The 18,349-nt window shown below is 38.6% G+C and overlaps 1 protein-coding gene across 6 annotated transcripts in view; it reads right to left on the reverse strand.

Moving 5' to 3' along the window:
* Window positions 1–18,349, reverse strand: part of UTRN (utrophin) — a 387,351-nt gene that overhangs the window by 288,099 nt on the left and 80,903 nt on the right. For all 6 annotated transcript variants that reach the window (XM_074862944.1, XM_074862945.1, XM_074862943.1 and 3 more), the window contains 12 exons: window positions 17,231–17,346; window positions 15,986–16,149; window positions 15,209–15,412; window positions 13,896–14,077; window positions 13,065–13,215; window positions 11,483–11,602; window positions 10,621–10,722; window positions 7,532–7,639; window positions 6,752–6,931; window positions 5,276–5,445; window positions 2,855–2,978; window positions 1,034–1,121 (listed from right to left, as the gene is read on the reverse strand). In XM_074862944.1, coding sequence (XP_074719045.1) covers window positions 1,034–1,121; window positions 2,855–2,978; window positions 5,276–5,445; window positions 6,752–6,931; window positions 7,532–7,639; window positions 10,621–10,722; window positions 11,483–11,602; window positions 13,065–13,215; window positions 13,896–14,077; window positions 15,209–15,412; window positions 15,986–16,149; window positions 17,231–17,346 — 1,709 coding nt within the window. The remainder of the gene's footprint in view (window positions 1–1,033; window positions 1,122–2,854; window positions 2,979–5,275; window positions 5,446–6,751; window positions 6,932–7,531; window positions 7,640–10,620; window positions 10,723–11,482; window positions 11,603–13,064; window positions 13,216–13,895; window positions 14,078–15,208; window positions 15,413–15,985; window positions 16,150–17,230; window positions 17,347–18,349) is intronic.

Genomic DNA, 18,349 nt, shown 5'->3' on the forward strand with positions numbered 1-18,349 from the left:
CAAGGAACAGCTACAAATTTTTACAACCCAAACTCCAGGTCAAATTAGTGGCTTCTAGCCATCAGCTGCAGGTCAGTGGCACCCACTGTAAAAAGCTTCAGCTGTGGTAGACAAGGTGGGGAGGATTGGAGATGCTTAGCAGATTGGGGCATCCAGGCAAAGGGGCTGTCTGGAAAGAATGTGACAGTTGGGAAATCCAAATGGAAATCATCATTTTCCAGAAAGGGTGATGGACATCTCATCTATGCAGGACAGTGATATCACCCTTTCACCTGTCTGAATGCTACTGGTCAGAAACTTCACCAGCAGTCAAGTGCACAGCAGATCTAAAAGACTGTCTCTGGATGATAGGAACAGCTCTTTTATGGAGCAAGTCATATTTCACTGATGGAGTTTTGTCATATTAAGAAACAAGATTTTGGCAAGATTCAACTTTCACGGATGTTAATTATATGTTTCCAGGGATACATGTTTTAATTGACAATCAATCATTTTCTCAAGCATGTAGGCTTCTCTCTTGCCTTTGAGACATAAATTGTGACTGTATCAAAATATACTGACAGTTTTTACAAAAATAGAGAAAACTAAGAATAAAAAGAGATACACACACATTTATCAAGCTTAAATTTGGTTTCAAAATTTCCACTTCTTTCAGGCAGTTATATTTTAAAATTTTATACTTAAAATCTCCACACAATTTAAAATTAAATCAACTCCTTCCCCCAAAAGCATGTCACTGTCATTTTAAGAAATTATTTCTATTTCAATAAAAAAACCCTTAAAAGGTTGCAAATGAACACACACATTAAACAAAGAGTATTAATTTTGCTTTTCTATAAGCTTTAAATAAAAACAAAACACATATCAGTAACCAGCAAAGGTAACAATGACCAGTGTCTCTGAAGGAAAGAAAACAGAGGGAGAGGGAAGGAATATATTTCAATGCTTAACTGGAGATACAGTATTTCAAGTATTATTTCCCAGCAACTCATCTGATTAAATCACAAAACAGAAAAACCTTCAAGTTGCTTACCCTTTCCCATTTGATCCAAAAGAAGATGTCCACTTTGTTTCAGTTCATCTAATTTTTGGCTTTTTTCAACTCTTTCTTTTTCAATCTCCTACAAAGTGAACCCCAGAAGACTAGTTTCAGAGAGGGTAATTTTACTTGATGACACCCCACCCCCCCAATAACATGTATTTTCCCACTACAACCCAAAACACATTCTAGTTTTCTTGGATACAGCACCTTCTAAGGTGTATGTTAGTTCTGCTTGTTTGGAAAACAAACACAAAAGGAGTTAAATCTCGCAAGTATCAGGCAAGCAAGAGATTAGTACAACAGGAATAAAATATTGTTTAAAGGATTGACAATCCTGCTGTGTGAAATCATAATTGGGACACCAGCTAAAAACAAGCCATTTGTGATCAAAAATTGTAATTATTTAATATAAATCAGTGGAGGAAAAACCTTTTTTAAATAGTCCCTTCACCTCTGCAGTCTCCACTGAGATTTCCAGTGGAAGGGAACAACCTGTTCCCTAGAAGTCCAAACAAAGCAAGAACTATAGCCCACTAGTAATCCACTCATAAGCTCTAGTGCTTCACTCTCCTTCATAAGGAAATTGTGGGGGAAATCCTATGTGACTACCAAGAGTTTTAGAGGAACAAGTTCCTCCCTCAAGTCATAACTACTGGTGAATGTTCCTGTATGAGCCAATAGGTAGAATACATCCATAAGGGAAAAATTAGTTCCTTGGCCACAAGGCCACAACTTCAATATCCTCTGTGATTACAACAAAGTATCTCCAAATTAAAATCTTTTTGAAACTCATGTCCAAGGTCAATACTCTGGTTTAGACTTACTACAGTAAATTCAGAAGCAGCATGCATTTATTTGCACAGTTGGGAAGCACAAACACTGGCCTACCCACTTAGAGCCCAATGATTTAAAAACAGTGCTGTTCATGGGAACCTGGTGTTCATCTTGGAGCCTATTTTATAAAGGGCTAAAAACATTCATAAAGATCTATAAATAAACTATTGGGAGGGTTGTTTCGGGTTTTATTTCCAACAGTACTGCCATTCCAAACATTCCTACTGGCACCATTTTGCACTGCAGCACTGAGAAGGAGTCTCAGATATTTTTAAGTATTGTCTTTGATTTGAAAAGCAGGTCCAGGTCTTGCTAAAGCTCCCATAAGCTATCATTAACATAGCATGCTCAAGGACCAAAAAAGGCAAGAATACATTCCTGAAACAGAAGGAATAGAAGATAAAATGACTATTTCACAGCTCCTACAGGATCCTGTAAAATTAAGTATTCTGTCTTGCAGGTCAGTAATACTGTACATGAGTTGTTAACTATCAGGTTTTCTCCAAAATTAATAGAGCAAACAACATGTTCAAACATAATAACAACGGACCACTTTGGACCCTGGGTAGTACAGTGTGTGCAGAGTGTCACAGCATAATTCTAGGGGTCTCTGAGCAGCCCACTGGCCCATCTCTTCCAAAATTATAAAAGTGGTGGCAATCAAGTCCACCTGTGAAACATGAAGCCAAAAATGTGCTGCTGAGTGGAAAAAGATACTAATCGTGAAGGCAGACATTTATCAGAACTCCAAAGGAGACATCAGTAATATTAATTTTTAAAGTTTCCTGTGGATTGTGCAACACAACAGCAAAAGTGTGTGTCCAGTTGGTCAGAGATTTCCATATATGTCCAGTTCTGAAGCTATTTAACTGAAGGACTTAATCCCCATGAAGCATGTGGATCAGCCCACACCTCCAGCTGACAGCCAACTTGGAGACAAAATACACTATTCACTAGAACACTATCTTCCCCTTTTACCTTCAACTTCTCTTTCATGTTTGAAGTCTCTCTCATCTTCTTGTACTCTTTGATGTCTGTGGCCTGCATGGTAGATTTTGATTCTGAAATCCAGTTCAAGAGCTCAGCACTTTCAGCATCAAACCTGGTTTAAAAGTCAGACAATTTTTTTTTGTCATTTTTCCCTACTCAGTCACTCTGTCTTAAAATTCATAAGTCTTAAAGTTCAGCACATTACTCAAATCCCAAAACAGCAAGGCTGCACACAAGATTCATGTTTCTCATATTACTACTCACAGGCGGTAGGACAGAGACAGACTTTCAAAAATCTGCCGTAGTAAAAATTATGTCCATGGTATTAGCCTTTGGGAGCACCTTTGCATGGTGCAATTTATTTCTTAATTTTTTTATACATATCTTCATGCAAACTATTAGTTTCTTTTAATATGTCACAAGATATCTCTGAATGCCAATTATTTTGAAAGTAATAAACTAAACCTCAGGAACAAGACAAAGAAGAATTACAGTTCTAGATTTTGTAAAAGTCTGCAACACTATTTAGGCTCAAGAAAAAGCTAGCAGCTTAAGCACTCAGGGCAGTGACAATAAACAAACACTTTTGAATGCTTAGCTGACTAAAGATTACCTTATAAGCTTAATGTTTTCGGCTACAGTGGACATGTCTATACTGACATAACTTTCTTATGCCTAAAACCTCTAAGCTACAACCCACCACCACCAAAAAACAAAAATAACAAAAACAAACCAACTCCCAAATTAACCAATACTGTACAAACTGACCACAAGTCAGGCCATATTACAATTATATTACTTAACACAGTGTAAATACTGACATGGAATAACAGCCTACCAACAAATGCCTAAGTTACTGTTAGTCACTCAAAGTTTTCATGGGAATATCTACAAAATCCTAGTTACTGGTCATTTGTTGGTTTCAACATAAGTAACTGGGATCAGGTAAAAGCATCAGAGAGTTTAACCTATTTTAACTGACCCGGTCCTTAATGCAGTTTGAACTCTAGGAAAAAAGATAACAGATGAAGATCACTTTTGCTTTCAAAGCCTAAAACCATTTCTACGGACACTGTAGTAGAGAAGGGACAGATGGGTGCTGACTGCTTTACTGTTCTGGGACACCCATATGTGCACACCACCCCCACACCAGGGCTTGGAGGGTCTGACCAGGGTCCTCAAGAAGGTTTGGGCAGGTTTCACACCCTTCAAACCTCCATTCCTCCTACAGAAAAAGAGAACAACTCTTCTTCACTGTGCAAACACACATCACCAAGCACAGCAACTCCCTGCTCTTGATGCAGCCCTCTATCCTCTCCCTGAATGGCCTGCCAAAGGTTTAAACTAGTGACACCTCAAAGAAATGCTTATTTTCTCAGGCAAGCACAAAAGGCAAAATGATGAGTATACAGCATTTACTTTCTTAATTTATCTTGAAACAATTCCTTTAGTTTTAGGTATGCTATTTAATAAAGGCAATGCAGCACATGTTATTAAATACTGTTTAGCCTAGAGAAGAGAAGGCTCCAGGGAAAACTTATAGCGGCCTTCCAGTACTTAAAGGGGGCTACAGGAAAGATGAGGAGGGACTCTTTATCAGGGAGTGTAGTGATAGGACGAGGGGTAACAGTTTTAAACTGAAAGAGGGTAGATTTAGATTAGATCTAAGGAAGAAATTCTTTACTGTGAGTGGTGAGACACTGGAACAGGTTGCCCAGAGAAGCTGTGGCTGCCCCCTCCCTGGAAGTGTTCAAGGCCAGGCTGGACGGGGCTTGAGCAACCTGATCTAGTGGAAGGTGTCCCTGCCCATGGCAGGGGGGTTGGAACTAGGTGATCTTTAAGGTCCCTTCCAACCCAAACAATTCTATGACTCTATACATGCAAATCAGTCAAACACTCCAGATACACTCAGGAAAGGAGACATCACTAATATTGTTCTTATTACTAAATACCAGGGAGATGGAACAGGTTTCTAAGCCTTTTCTTTGTGCAGTTTCTCCCATTTCTCCCATATAGTTTATGGAGATTAGAAATAAATAATAAATAAATCAAAATACTTGGCACTTTCACAAGACTTTTTAACTGGAGATGAGATGTTTTTCCAAAAGAAATATAAATATAATTCTATTTTTCAGCAAAAGAGCTGAGGTACGAAGGACTGAAGACCTGCTTTTTTGAAAAACAAAACACCCCCCCTTCCCTTTGAAATTAATGGAAGCTGCAGGCTTTCTGCTGCTCTGAAAAGAAGGCTGTACATAACATTCTCTTCCCATTCCCCAAACCCAACCTTGCAACTGCAACTTAAGTATTCCTCACTCGCATAAAAGAAGAATCAAAAGCCAAGACCAAGAGACATGAGTCTATATAGTATCTAGTGAGCAAGGGAAAATGGCAGTGACATATACTTACTTTTTCTTTGCTTCACTGTCCCCTGGGATTTGCCTTTTCTTTGGGGGTGGCGGTGGGGGCAACTCCTGTCTGGACTGTTTAACCACTACCTGTTCCTTCAACGGCATTATTTCTGCAGCAGTCTTGTGTGAAACCTGTGGCATCCCTATGTTTCCTACAGCTTGAGTTACCTGTATAAAATAATTTAGCAAAAGGGTTAAATGCCATTTTTAACATAAACTGAATTGCTTTTGCTTAGTTCCTTTTATTCATCAATCATAAAAGCGCATTCAGTCACCCCTACAAATGACCCCACCTAGCTGTCACAAAGTACCTTTATTATAGATGCACTCCAGAGAAAAACTTTATAATTCTCATTTTACAGATGGGAACCAAGCATCAAATTCTAATTTCAACTAGAATTTCATACCAGTTCAACCAAACTAAAATCAACAAAGTAAGCATTATATCTATTTTCTTCCATAATTGCTTGGTTCACAGAAAGAACCAGGTCCTTTGGGTTTATTAACACACAGTTTTGTATTTTATACTCATACCCCATAAAACCACGCCTAGATCTCAGAAAGAGCTGATACACAGTGCATTTGACCTAAAAACTCACTCAAGTCAATAGAAATCTCCCACACTCTTTAACAGGTTATAAAGTAAGTCCCATGGGAATCAACCTGTGAGTTTTAAGTATGTGCTTGATACTTAGAGGGAGTGAAAGGAAGACCACAGGATTTGGCACTCTCCAGTGTTTTGACTCAAACACAAGAACAAATTAAAGCCACATGGCTGAAATAGACCCCTACTCTGACTGCACAACTCAGTCATGATCCATTTAGTGTACAGTGAATCAGTGACACAGCCTTCACAATAATACCACAAAAAGGCACATATGAGTCATAAAACTGTCAAACAAAATTCTCACAGAAGCCAATGGGAGTTCTGTCTAAATAAAAACATTACCAAGCCCTCAAAATACTAAAATAAACATCTAACAATCCAGCTTGGCTATCATCATTACATATCAAACAAACAACTACTCTATTTTCAACAGATGAGAAATCATACTCACAGAGCATAAATGCTTGTATGACTCCCATTTATTTATCTATTCTGGGTTTTGGGTTTTGTCTTTGTTTTCTTTTAGTATCAGATTTAATCCAGTCCCAGCACTCTTAAAATGTTTAAAGGCATTTGCATTGATTGATAATACATGGCAAGCCTGCTTTACTCATCAGAAAAATGAAGCTTAATCTGTGTGAGAAAGGAGTAATAGTACTAGTCAGGTTAACAACTTGGGGTTTTGAAGACCAAAACACTCAGACAGTTTTGTCAGCAGATAAAGTCAGCCCCACATGAAAGAGCACTCACCTACCTCTCTAGACTGATGCCAAGAACTTACTCGGGCAATTTTGCTGACAGTATCAATGAGGTTTGCATACATAAAGACATCTAAACACTAAAAAATAATAAAGTTTTGTTAAGTACCTGGTTAGAGTAATCCTCTAGCTTCTGAACCAAACTGTCCCACCTCTGAGTTAGTTCTTCTTGATCCTGATCAATTTTACTGGATGCTCTGTCATTCCCAAGGATTTGGGCCACATCCTGACCTAGCTCATTCAGCTGGTCTAGCGTTTGTCGTTTCATACCCATGTCCTCTTTCAAAATCTGAAGTTAAAATAAAACATTGAAAGTCATCAAGCATTCTGCAATCCCTTAGCTTTTAATTCTATATGTGGGGGCAGGAAGGGAGGATGAGATGCACTGAGCCAGATGCATCATAGTTTCAAAACAGTTCTCTTGTGTAACAAAGAGCTAACAGACAGAAAAAGCACATCCCTGAAACAGCGCCTAGAGCAATCAGCAGCATCTCTTGAGTAACAGTTACAAAGTATTAGTTCAGGTACAAGCTTTTTATTACAAAAAAAAACCCAAACAAAACAAACAAACAAAAAAAAAAAACCACACAAAACCACAAACCATAAACCTACACTTCGGAAAGCATTGCTAACTGATGGCCTGCAATAAACTCCAAACCCTGTCAAAAACCCAGCATAGCTGTTCCAACGTTTGGCACACCAACCTGGAATGGCCATGGAGTAAGCTGTACACATTTTTAAAATTCAAGTGGAAAAATCTGGCAAGGAGAGAATACTGGCCTGGCTTCCAAAGTATCATGCATTCACAGCTCCTCCTGAGGTCAGACTGGTAATTTGCCATTCATTTATTCTGAGATTTGACAGGATAGAGCAGGATAGCGATACTCACTGCTAGTTTTCGAACATTCACACTCAGGTCTGTTTGATCTTTGAAGTTGCTTGTCTGGACCTTACTCAAAGCCTCTTCTTTCTCAGTTAACCAAGCCTTCAATAAGCACTGCAGATCATAAGAAAAATAGCACAAGAACATACCAAGTTTGTCAAACAGCTATTGACAATTCCTTCTTTAAGATCTTTGCATTCAAAGCACAGTTCTGCAGTCTTTATATGCAGGAGTTTCAGTTGGCAAGAACAGAAGTAGTACATAAGAGAAAAAATACCAGATCAGAGAACTAAGTAATACTTTGCAGCAAAACAATTTCAACAAAACCATTTCTCAATATATCACAGGGCACACTCCCCCCAGGTTATTTATAGTGACCAGATATCCACCACAAAGCTGATATATGACTTATAAATTATGTTAAATTAAGTTTATCAAAGTGTTATGTATGCTTTCTTTCATTCTCCACCCCTCTTCCTCTGTGTTTCAAACCCAGCCATTACAAACATTTTCTCACAGAAGGTACACCACTGATAGATAATTCAGGGCTCTTTTAGTCCAGGCAGTCAAAGACTCACATATTAGTTAGTCACCTCCCTGTTTACTGTACCTACTTCCAATTGCAGAATAACTTCAGCAAGCACTATTTATCTCATTATCTTTTGAAAGCTGCATGGTCTGCTCTGGATAGTACTAACTCAGGGATCTTGAACTTTTTCCACTTTTTTTTTAGGAAACCTGTCCTGGGTCTCCCTTCTCTTCAGTCACACAGCACTCCTATGGAAACTCCAGCAATAACCGTCATCAAGTATCAGGAAGGATTTTAAACATTTTATGTTGTGTTGCAACATATTGCTGCTGCTGCACAGCCATCTCCATAGACCCAGTGCTCTATCAAGCTCAGTTGCATAGCCACTGGCACAGTGCTGCGACTCTGTGGTTAAAAAAAAGATACAACAAGGCAGATCTTTTTGGTCTTTGAACAACACACTTTACGATAGCCACTAGGCTCCTCAGTCTAGTTGTATATTTTTTGGCATTGTCCCAGAACTGACTACAGCAACTTTTGGGCCAAAGGGTTAAAGCAGTTTACATTGCCAATGCAAACCAACATGCAAAATGTACAGACAGCAAATACGATGGTGGCAGAAATGCCATAAGGCTCCGAGAAACAAAATTGTAACACCACATACTCTGGAAAAAAAAAAAATCACACTGGCATCCCAGCCAACATATTTTATGCATAAGAGGAGCTTAAAAACCCTTCAATGTATTGAATTAACTTCTGCTAAATCAGCAGTCAAAGATAACTCTCCCTAGAAAACTGAAACATAATTATAACAGTGCTAAGAAATATCTGGCACTGACTGAAGAATTTGCTTCCTGAGTGGCAAGAATTGTGTTGACTTGGCGATGTGGTTTCCAAAAATTTTCCAGGCAACCACAAAAAGGCTGATGCATCACTGTTGCTCATCTTTCCATCTGGCTGGACGAAATGGAAAGTGATAGTACCTAAGTGCTTTAGTTACTTTTGTGTTAAAGTGTTTGTATGAAAGTTTTTAATTAGTTTCAAACTGTACATTTTTGTAGGTCACTTGATAATTCTTGAAGACAGAGAACTGTAATTCAAACCTGTTAGTAATAAAAGCATTGTTCAGAGTTGAACAATGAATGCAAACATAAGCTGATCTAAACCACCTAAAATGAAACTACTTCTTCATCACTTGCTATCTGACATTAAACACCAATTTTTTCACTTTTACAAAGCAACATAATTACATACAAATTCAAAAAAGCTGAATGCAAAGCAGCTCCAACAAAAGATGACACTCTTAGCAGTACTGTAATAGTCAATGAGTGGTCACTTTTCCCCAGACAAATACAAGGGTGGAAGAGTTCATGTTCACATAGGGTCATCAAAACTGAGAGCACTAAGTCTACGCCTTGACATACAGAGGGAGGATTTTTGAGGAATCCTTACTTCTCAACTCAGAGACTTATCTTGCCCAAGAGTTGCCAGAAAATGTTAGCACACAATTTTCTGTATGTACAGACACATATGCCAATGCAGTATTTTAAAATATATGTATATAGAATAGATACTTAGCATTGGGTAAACCAGAATCTGAACCTTGGCTCCATATTAACAAGGTCACAGAAGCTGCAAATTGAGCTTATCAATATAATGCAAATAGATACAGGAGGGGTCACAGAGAACCATGTATGCAATCCCCAAAAATCCAGACAAAACATCCCTGTCAAAGAAACCAGGCTGTAACTGATAGCAACAACTATATCAGCACTGTACTTTCAAATGTCTAAACAAGCTGTGTGTACTGCAGTTTAGACAACACCTTAGTGATAAATACCATCATTTAAGAAAACAAAACAATTAAGTAAACTTTCAAAGGAAAAGTCATCAAATACTTTAAGCCGACACACAAGTTCTAGCACTAGGCATGAAAACCTACCACATGTAGTGGCGTTACCATATTTTTTATGCCATCAGTTAATTTGAGCTGTATATTTAATATATATGTAAAATGTACAGTATCAAAGCAAGAAAAAACTCAGTGCTATCTTCACAATTCAACTGTTTGCCTAAACTCAGCAAAATGAGAGCTGCATGCTTCACTATATTAACCAAATGTTTTACGTTACTGATTTTGAAAACAGTATCTATTGACTAGTGGATTGCACAATTGTATACATGCATCCATGCAGGAAGCACATATACCTTAATTAGGAAAATTCTGTATTTACCAAACCACCAGATACTTAATGATTCATTGTCATTTTGCTGTCATGGATATTCCCACTTCTTGGCCATTTTGCAAGCTACCTTGGAAATTATTTTATAAGGGGTTATAAGCTTGCTTTCTTAAACTTTGGCAAATATTTCTCTTGTGCTGCACAGCTACTCTACTCCTCAAGAAACACTGGGAACCCAAACAACAACACAAAATCTAGTTTTTCAAGGCTTTTTTCTGAGAGCTATTAAACTTTACTAAGGGGTTTGGGGCTTTTTTGTTTGGTTGTTTTTTCCCCCCTCCACAAATCAACCTGTCACTCTGGGTAACTGAAGAGCTACTAACCTGCTCTTCCAGTAGCTCCTGCCATAAAAGTTGAATTTCTTGCAGCTTGACCCGTCGTTCCTCAGTCCAACGACAAACTGCTGTCCACCGCTCGCCAAGCCTCTACAAAAGCAGAAAACATTCATGGACATTCACAAGCCTCACAAGGAAGCTCAAAAATCAAATACTCAAAAGCATAATTTCTACTTCACAGTAACCTCTTTCTACATTATAGCTACCTTCTTGCCAGTGATCACTATTGCTGTATTGCACAAAGATAGAGGTTAAAACTTTCAAGAGCGTTCACCTGTGACCTTATCTCAGCTCTTGCTGAAGTCAGTGAGCTATTTGATTGACTTCAAAAGGAGTGAACAAAGTAGCATGAATTCTGCTTCAACAAAATTATGTTTCACACTCCCTATACTTCAGGTTACAGTCTAAATTCTGACAAAAACAGGAAAATATTTCACACTATATTCCCTAGATAAATTTGGGGGGGTTTATTTATTTTTTCATGTCTTTAAATATTATTGTCATCAGATTTTAACTTCCTAAAGAAAATTCTATATGTGAAATAAGAGTTGTACTCTGCATCTTCCCATTTTAATGACACTGCTGAAAGGATACACTACAAAAGTGCCTAAGTCACTGGGAATGTGAACAGCTTGACTCGTCAAGAATCGAGCTTGCAAGTCAAAGCATTTTTGCAGGTTTTACCCTTAGGAAATTTAATAATTCTTTACATTAATATTACTTTTAAAAATATTACTTTGAATTACTTTCTAGGATAAACAGTCTTTAAACACAAAAATGTTGATCAAGAATTATATATGCACAGGTTTTAAGCGCCTGCTACAGTTAAAAGAGGACTCTAACATTTTACCTGCAATTGTTCCTCCAGAATAGCTGTTGCACTTTCCCCACTGCTTTCATCAACAATGACGACCATGTGCGTTAGGGAGTTTACCTTCACCTGTTCTGTCTCTAGGTCATTCTGCAGGCTCTAGAACAACAAATCAGAAGTTATCAATTTTGAATATATTTGCTAATCTACTATTTTGGCCACAGTGATTAACACAACTGCTGCGGCAAAGTACTTTGGGTTCAGCAGTTAAACATAGATTTTACCACTTGGAATCACTGCACAGTTTAAATAAATGTAAGCAAGACTGCCAGAAATAAACCCAAACCCATTCTGTTAAAAACATGGAAGTGCTTTAAGCTGTATGCACCATACTTGACTACGAGAATCATATTACAACTGCACTGACTTTCTGTATGTCTCCTGTAGTAGGTAAGAGAGCTTAAGTGTTTCTCTAAAAAGCTATTATTGTTAATAAGCAAGCATCATAGAGCATGCCAAACAGAGAAAAAAATCCCAAAGAATGTTCGACTTTTAATAGGGGACAATATAATTCTCATAAATCAACAGTGCTTTAACCAATTATGATGTTCAGAGACAATAGTTGAAAACTGCAGAAAGCACAGAGTTCCAATTAGTTTGATATAATCTGTAGATTTAACTATTCATACAACTTCTAGAAGAACAGATACCATGGTTAAAGCCTACGTCCAAAATAACTTTGCAAGATCAATACACCTTTACAGTACTGAAAATACCACTCTTCATCCCAGAATGTCATAAGCTACTCCATGAACAACACACCTAAAACTCCCCAGACTTCGAAGACAGAGGAAAGAATGCAAGTGTGGGACAGGAAGTTACACAGACTAAAAATACTCTGCAGTTCTTGCCCTGTAAGGTATGTCCCATGCTGGAAAGAGGGTCAAACCTCAGCACTGACTACAAAAACCAAAGCTGCAACCATGACAAGTACTGAAAGACCATCTTTCTCCAAAAAAACACTGCAGGCTCGAAAGGCTGGACTCCCATCCAGAAACTTAATTGAGGGACAAGTAATTTCCAGAATGTTGTGCACATCAGAGTAGTGTCTATGCACTCCCTTAGGATGTGATTCCTGTAAAAGCAAGGACTGGAATCAGTGACTTGGGAGGCCCTTCCTGATAGTTTTAACTCCTGCGTCATTTTAAGCTGCAAGTCTCAAGCATGCTTTAGCAATGCCTGCCAGATATTAAAGGCAAGTTTGTCCACAGTACGTTTCATACTGTCCCTCACACCAACAATTTACCTGGAGAGGCCTCATTTCCTGCACAAAGTAAGGGTAACACAATTGCCCCTATAGGTTTTGCTTCCTGCATGAAGTTATAACAGTTTCTGCTATAGTCATCAGTGCTCAAGTGTTCAGTTAAGAAAGCATTTCCCGAAACTTCCAATTCCTTTCTACCCCATCATCATCCTTTTCCAATTATCAAATGCAGCCCCCCAGTGTACAGCCATACATGACTTCTCACACAATCAAGTTTCTCAGCCAAGGAACCTACCAATGTACACATCTTTCAAATACTTCTCACATATGTATTACATAACAGAGAAAAAGTTTTACTTTATGTTCTTCCAGCTGTTTTTGAAGGGACTCCAAATCATCTGCTAAGAGCTGAGATTCCATCTTCTGAATGCGTTCTTCTGTAACCGTCAGCCAGTCGGACAGCTGCTGCAACTGCTGCTTCTGGAGCTCCATCAGCATGTCATGCAGGCTGCAAGAAGAACCACAGGCAGTTATTTCAGAAACAGTTTTCCCAGTGAAAGAGACTAAGTTCTAGTTCCTATAGGAAAGAAGCAAGGCCATTCATAAACCAGTGAGCAGTTTTCACCATTAAGCTAAGGAACACAGCTAAGTATCCTTGTTTCTTTCTCAATAAAAAAAAAAGTTAGTGAATTATGCAATTTGTATCAGGGATTGTTTCTTGCAAAAAGGATTTGCTAATAGAGCCTCTGCTGAGAGTTGCAACAAAATGCAGTTTCTCTCGATGCACAGCTCAACCTGATAACCCACAGGCTGGAAAAAATTCTTCTAAGTGCTTTTTAATTGTGTAAACACACATAGCTAACCATGTCTACTGTATGCTTTATTGAGGAACTTAAACTACTGAAACAATATTAAAAACACATTTATGTAACTACTGCGTGTAGGTACTACATATTTAGTCTGGCACATTTACATAACAAGTCACAAAACACTTCTATATAAGAATAAAACCACTCAGTTATATTCATTTACTTTGTTTCACCTTCTAAAGTATGAAGAAGGTGGATTTCATGTCACAAACTGAAGAGTTAATTCTGAAAAAACCTTACAAATGGATGCAAATCAAGACGCAGTAAGCACCAGAGGTGGGTCCTGCAGCTCTAGGAGAGGTTGTGTGGCATGACTCACCGGGACTGCCTGTCCATGCTCTCCACCCTGAGCTCCTCCCAGCGAGAGTTCAGCAGCAGCATTTGCTCCTGGATCTCGAACTCCTCTTCGGGCGACAGGTTTCCCTGGGCCACCAGTTGGTTTCCAGCCTGCAGAACACTGCCCACACTGCTTTGGTGTGCAGTCAGTTCCATCATAAAACCCTGGAAATAGTACAACCAGGTGTGTCACCATGATCTGTGAGCTCCTACAGGAGTTTATTAATTTGTAAGTGTCCTAATAAATTGTCATGTGTGAAACAGTACTGCAGAATGATCTGCCACCATCAAACACACAAGCATGGCAGACTTGTTCCTCTCTACGATAGAAGATTCTCCATGAGCTACGAAAATTCTGGAGCTAGTAAAACAGAGCTAATTGAGGAAAAAAGCTGACCACCTCAGAGGAAGCCGTTTGTAAGAAGACAGTCTTTGAACAAATGCCCCAAGAAAATAAAATAAGCTTACCCATTGCAAACAGAACATAAAACAAGATTTGAAACATTTCGTAGGAAAGGAAGGAGAACCCTACCAGTTAATAACATTAAAAATTTACATGTTTATTATAAATCCAGAACACCTCTTCCTTTGGTTCATGGCTTTAAAAGTGTAGCACAAGGAAAAAAAAAATACTCTTCATACTGATCAGCATTCAGATTTTAAATTCAGCTGTATACAGTAAGCTGCCACAAGAGAAAACCAAAACATCTAACATGACACTTGAAACTTTTAGCAACATTATGACATTAGTTCAGATTTGGAACAGATCCAAAACAAAATAATCTGCAAACAACAATAACTTTCAAGCAACAACACATGTTTCCAAAATAAACTATGCTAATCATGACAGAGGCCACTGAATTAAATTGACATGATTATCAGTTTCAGCATTGCCCTCACTTAACAGCAAGTGACATAAGGCTGACCAGGCTTTTTAGTAGCTGGCCACAGAGAAGCACAAATCAGCCTGGATCAGACTGTCTTTGTATTATAGACACCAGTGAGGCAGCCACTGAAAGCTGATAAAAAACAAAATTTACAGTTTCAAAGCATGTTCCACTGCAAGTTCGCCTAAAAAGATCTATTTCATCTTCAAGAAGCTATTATTTGTCAATAAAAAAAACAAACACACACCACCACATTCAGTTAGAGGTGCTTTTAATTTAGGAAAAGAAAGACAAAAGAAACAGAATGGCAGGTTTTGTATAAGGACTAGGAAATAGCAGCTCTGCAGCTTGCACACACACACAAAAACACACCCAAGACCCAACATACAAGTTCTCAAGAGAAGCTTACTTCATGGGTGGAAAATTGTTCTTTGACTTCTTCAACATCAGCAGATATTTCCTCCTGTTCCCGAAATGCATCCTCGGCTGACAGCAACCACGTAAGAACTTCTTCCAGAGCAACTTGGTAGCTATCCAAGTCCATATCCACCTCTGTCACCGTGCTGGGAGTCTCTGCTCTAGAACTGCCCTGTTCCTCTTCAAGTGCTACAGCCTAGGCAGCCAAGAGAAAAGTGATGTCTTAGAAGTGCACAGAAGATGCCTTCCCAAATGATACTAAAAATAGAACAACTAAGGTCCTTTTTAATCCTTCATAAAATGTTAAAAGTAATCATTGAGTGCATTTTAATGAGAAGGGCCACAGTCACCACTCATGAGCTTTCATTTCAAAATAAAGAACCTGGATAGAAAAAATAACTTTTGCTCATTTAACAGTGGATATCACACCCAAACAAAAACTCGTCACTACCACCACCACCAGAAGTCCTGCAGCAAATTCAGTTAAGGATTTTGGGCTACTCTCTCCAGCTTGCCAAGACAAATGAAGAAGTAGTATAACACAGATGGAACTTTATACCTCAACATACAGGATTTTCTACATGAATCAGAAAAGAAGAAAAAGTAAGACAGAACAAGTCAAGTCAGTCACAAAGAAGATGCTATGCTTTTTCATTTTCCCAGTTGCGTCGCTCAAGATAGAAGGTATGTTCCAGAGATAACTGACAAGCCTGAAGATCAGCTAAAATTAGAACTCAAGAAAAGCCTGACCGACTGATGACAAACACACCTGCTGCATGTTGAGCTCTCCATCCTCACATTCCTGCTTGTATCTCCTTGGAAGGGTCTCCACCTCCCGGATGTCTTCCATGGTGACTTGCTTAGGAAGGACCTCGAACAAAGAGGTCAAATACATGATAATAGACTTTTTGTCTGGAAGCTGTACAGCAACATCTGCATCAAAAAGATGAAAGATGGGGAAAAATAAATGAAGAAGCTGCTTTTCTAAATCATTACTTAGAATACAGATAAAACTTTATATATAATATAAAACACAGTTTCTTCCGTTAGCCTTTAGTAAGCTTTAAGTTAGCTTTAGTAAGCTTTAAGGCCAGGTTTGACATATGTTGTAAGTAGTATGAAGGAGAAAAAAAAAATTTAAAAAATAAGTTTTCCACATTTGGAAGTGAATTCACATTAAAAGACATGATCTTTTTGAAGTAAGAGCCCAAACCTGAAGTTACTAAGGAATAAAAACCGTTTGGGGAAAATTATTCTGGAGCATCTCCCAAGCAGAAATACAGTTCGGAAACAGTATCCCGCATAAACATCTCCGCTTAGGCTTTACCCCCACTCCCAGCACTGGTCAGTTCATTTTCTTACTTTTCATATGGAAGAGAGTTTCAGCAACTCAGGTTCACTTATCTCTTAGTTTGAGTGCTACCCATTCAGTTAACTTTTTTTTTTTTGTTAAAGAATGTGGAGCTTGAATCTACAAAGTTCGAGACCTTGTCTTGCAGAATGAATCTCTGGAGGTTCACTTCAAAGCAGATCAACAGATCAGGATTTTAAAAAGGAGCCAAAGAAGTTTCCTGGTAAGCATTCCTACATAGTAAATACAGCACTGACAGCTACTGCTACTCAGTGCATATATATAAAGAACAAAAGATCATGAGCTCTTAAGCCATCCCATTCTACTTAAAGCTCTACTTCATCTGAAAAGCACAGACCCTTACGGTAGAACTCCTACTTAAAAGTAAAACAAAGTCAGGGCACCAACTTCATCTTCTGTGTACTGTCTCTGAATGGTAAGTCAATCTGAACCTTAACATTCAAGAAGCTAAAGCATAGGTATGCACAGACATACCCTTAACCCCACAAATTACATTCTTTTAAATCCAAATTTAAGGGCTTGAAACAAAATATCACTGCACTAAACTGCTGGAATTTGTATTTATTGTAAGAGTCAATAGAAGAAATTTCTTTCAAGAGAGCTCAAAAAAGCTTCTAGTCAAGTAAAATAACTATATCCCACCTTCAGGATCCAACAGTTTCTCGATTCCCAAGTGGTTCTTGGCTATGCTGAAAGCATGTTCCAGTCTCTCAACTGGGGACATCTTTATAACCTTATCCCAGCTGAAAAACTCAGGTCTAAAAGTAAGGACAAAACAGGAAAAAGAAAACAATTCCATACTATGCAGAATATGAAGTTACAGATATGAAGGTAGCTACCTAAGTAATATAAACATACACATACAAAATATAAGCGTAAGTGCACAAATGCATAAATACAATTACATGCCTTCTTTTTATTAGTAAGAATCTGGCAATCACAAATCAATTAACTGACAGCATGTCCACAGCAACATCCACCTTCCATTCTATACATACACTCATTGACTGCAACAGGAGATTAAATACTACTAACAAGCAAATAAACTCTGTTTAAAATTTAGTCCCGAACCAGTTTTCTTCAACTGTTTCTTTCACAGCATTACTGTTACTACATGCTTTCTGCATCAGGCTCTGCTGGGTAATCAAGAGTCACTCTGTTCCTGAAGAACCTCATTCCAAATTTGTAATATGGCTCAGTGACCACCCTAGACCACCACAGCCAGAAGCAGCAGCGGTCTCCACCCCTACTTGTTCACCCTGTCCCATGACCTTTTTCCTCCATTAAAAAAACAACACCCTACAAAAAACACCCACCCCATAACAAGTGTTCTGGAGAGTCACAGTGCAAATCAGACCAAGGAGCTGATGAATTTACAGTGCCAGCAGCCTTCATCTCACATCTGCGTTAACTAAACCAAATCTCCAGTCCAGCTGTGCACCCAAAACATACCGGCAGGTCTCAAGGGGAAAGAGCAGAGCACAAAGCAGGAAGGAGGGGTTGACAAACAGGGCCCCCTCCTAGCGGTACCTGCACTGACAGGGCATGATGAGCCTCGTGCTGCAGCAGCACAGCTGTAGGACCACAGAGCCATTAAAACACTTTCCATTTCCCTGTAATAGTGGCTTCTCATTAAAACACTGCTACTGACACTGTGCTTTATAGAACTTGGGGAGGAAGAGATGGGCTTGCCTTTAACTCTTTTAATACTTAATTCAGTTGTAAATTGACCTGAGAGTATCCTTTTAACGTCTGTCAAGT

Source organism: Strix uralensis, chromosome 3, assembly GCF_047716275.1.
Source record: "Strix uralensis isolate ZFMK-TIS-50842 chromosome 3, bStrUra1, whole genome shotgun sequence".
NCBI lineage: Eukaryota > Metazoa > Chordata > Aves > Strigiformes > Strigidae > Strix > Strix uralensis.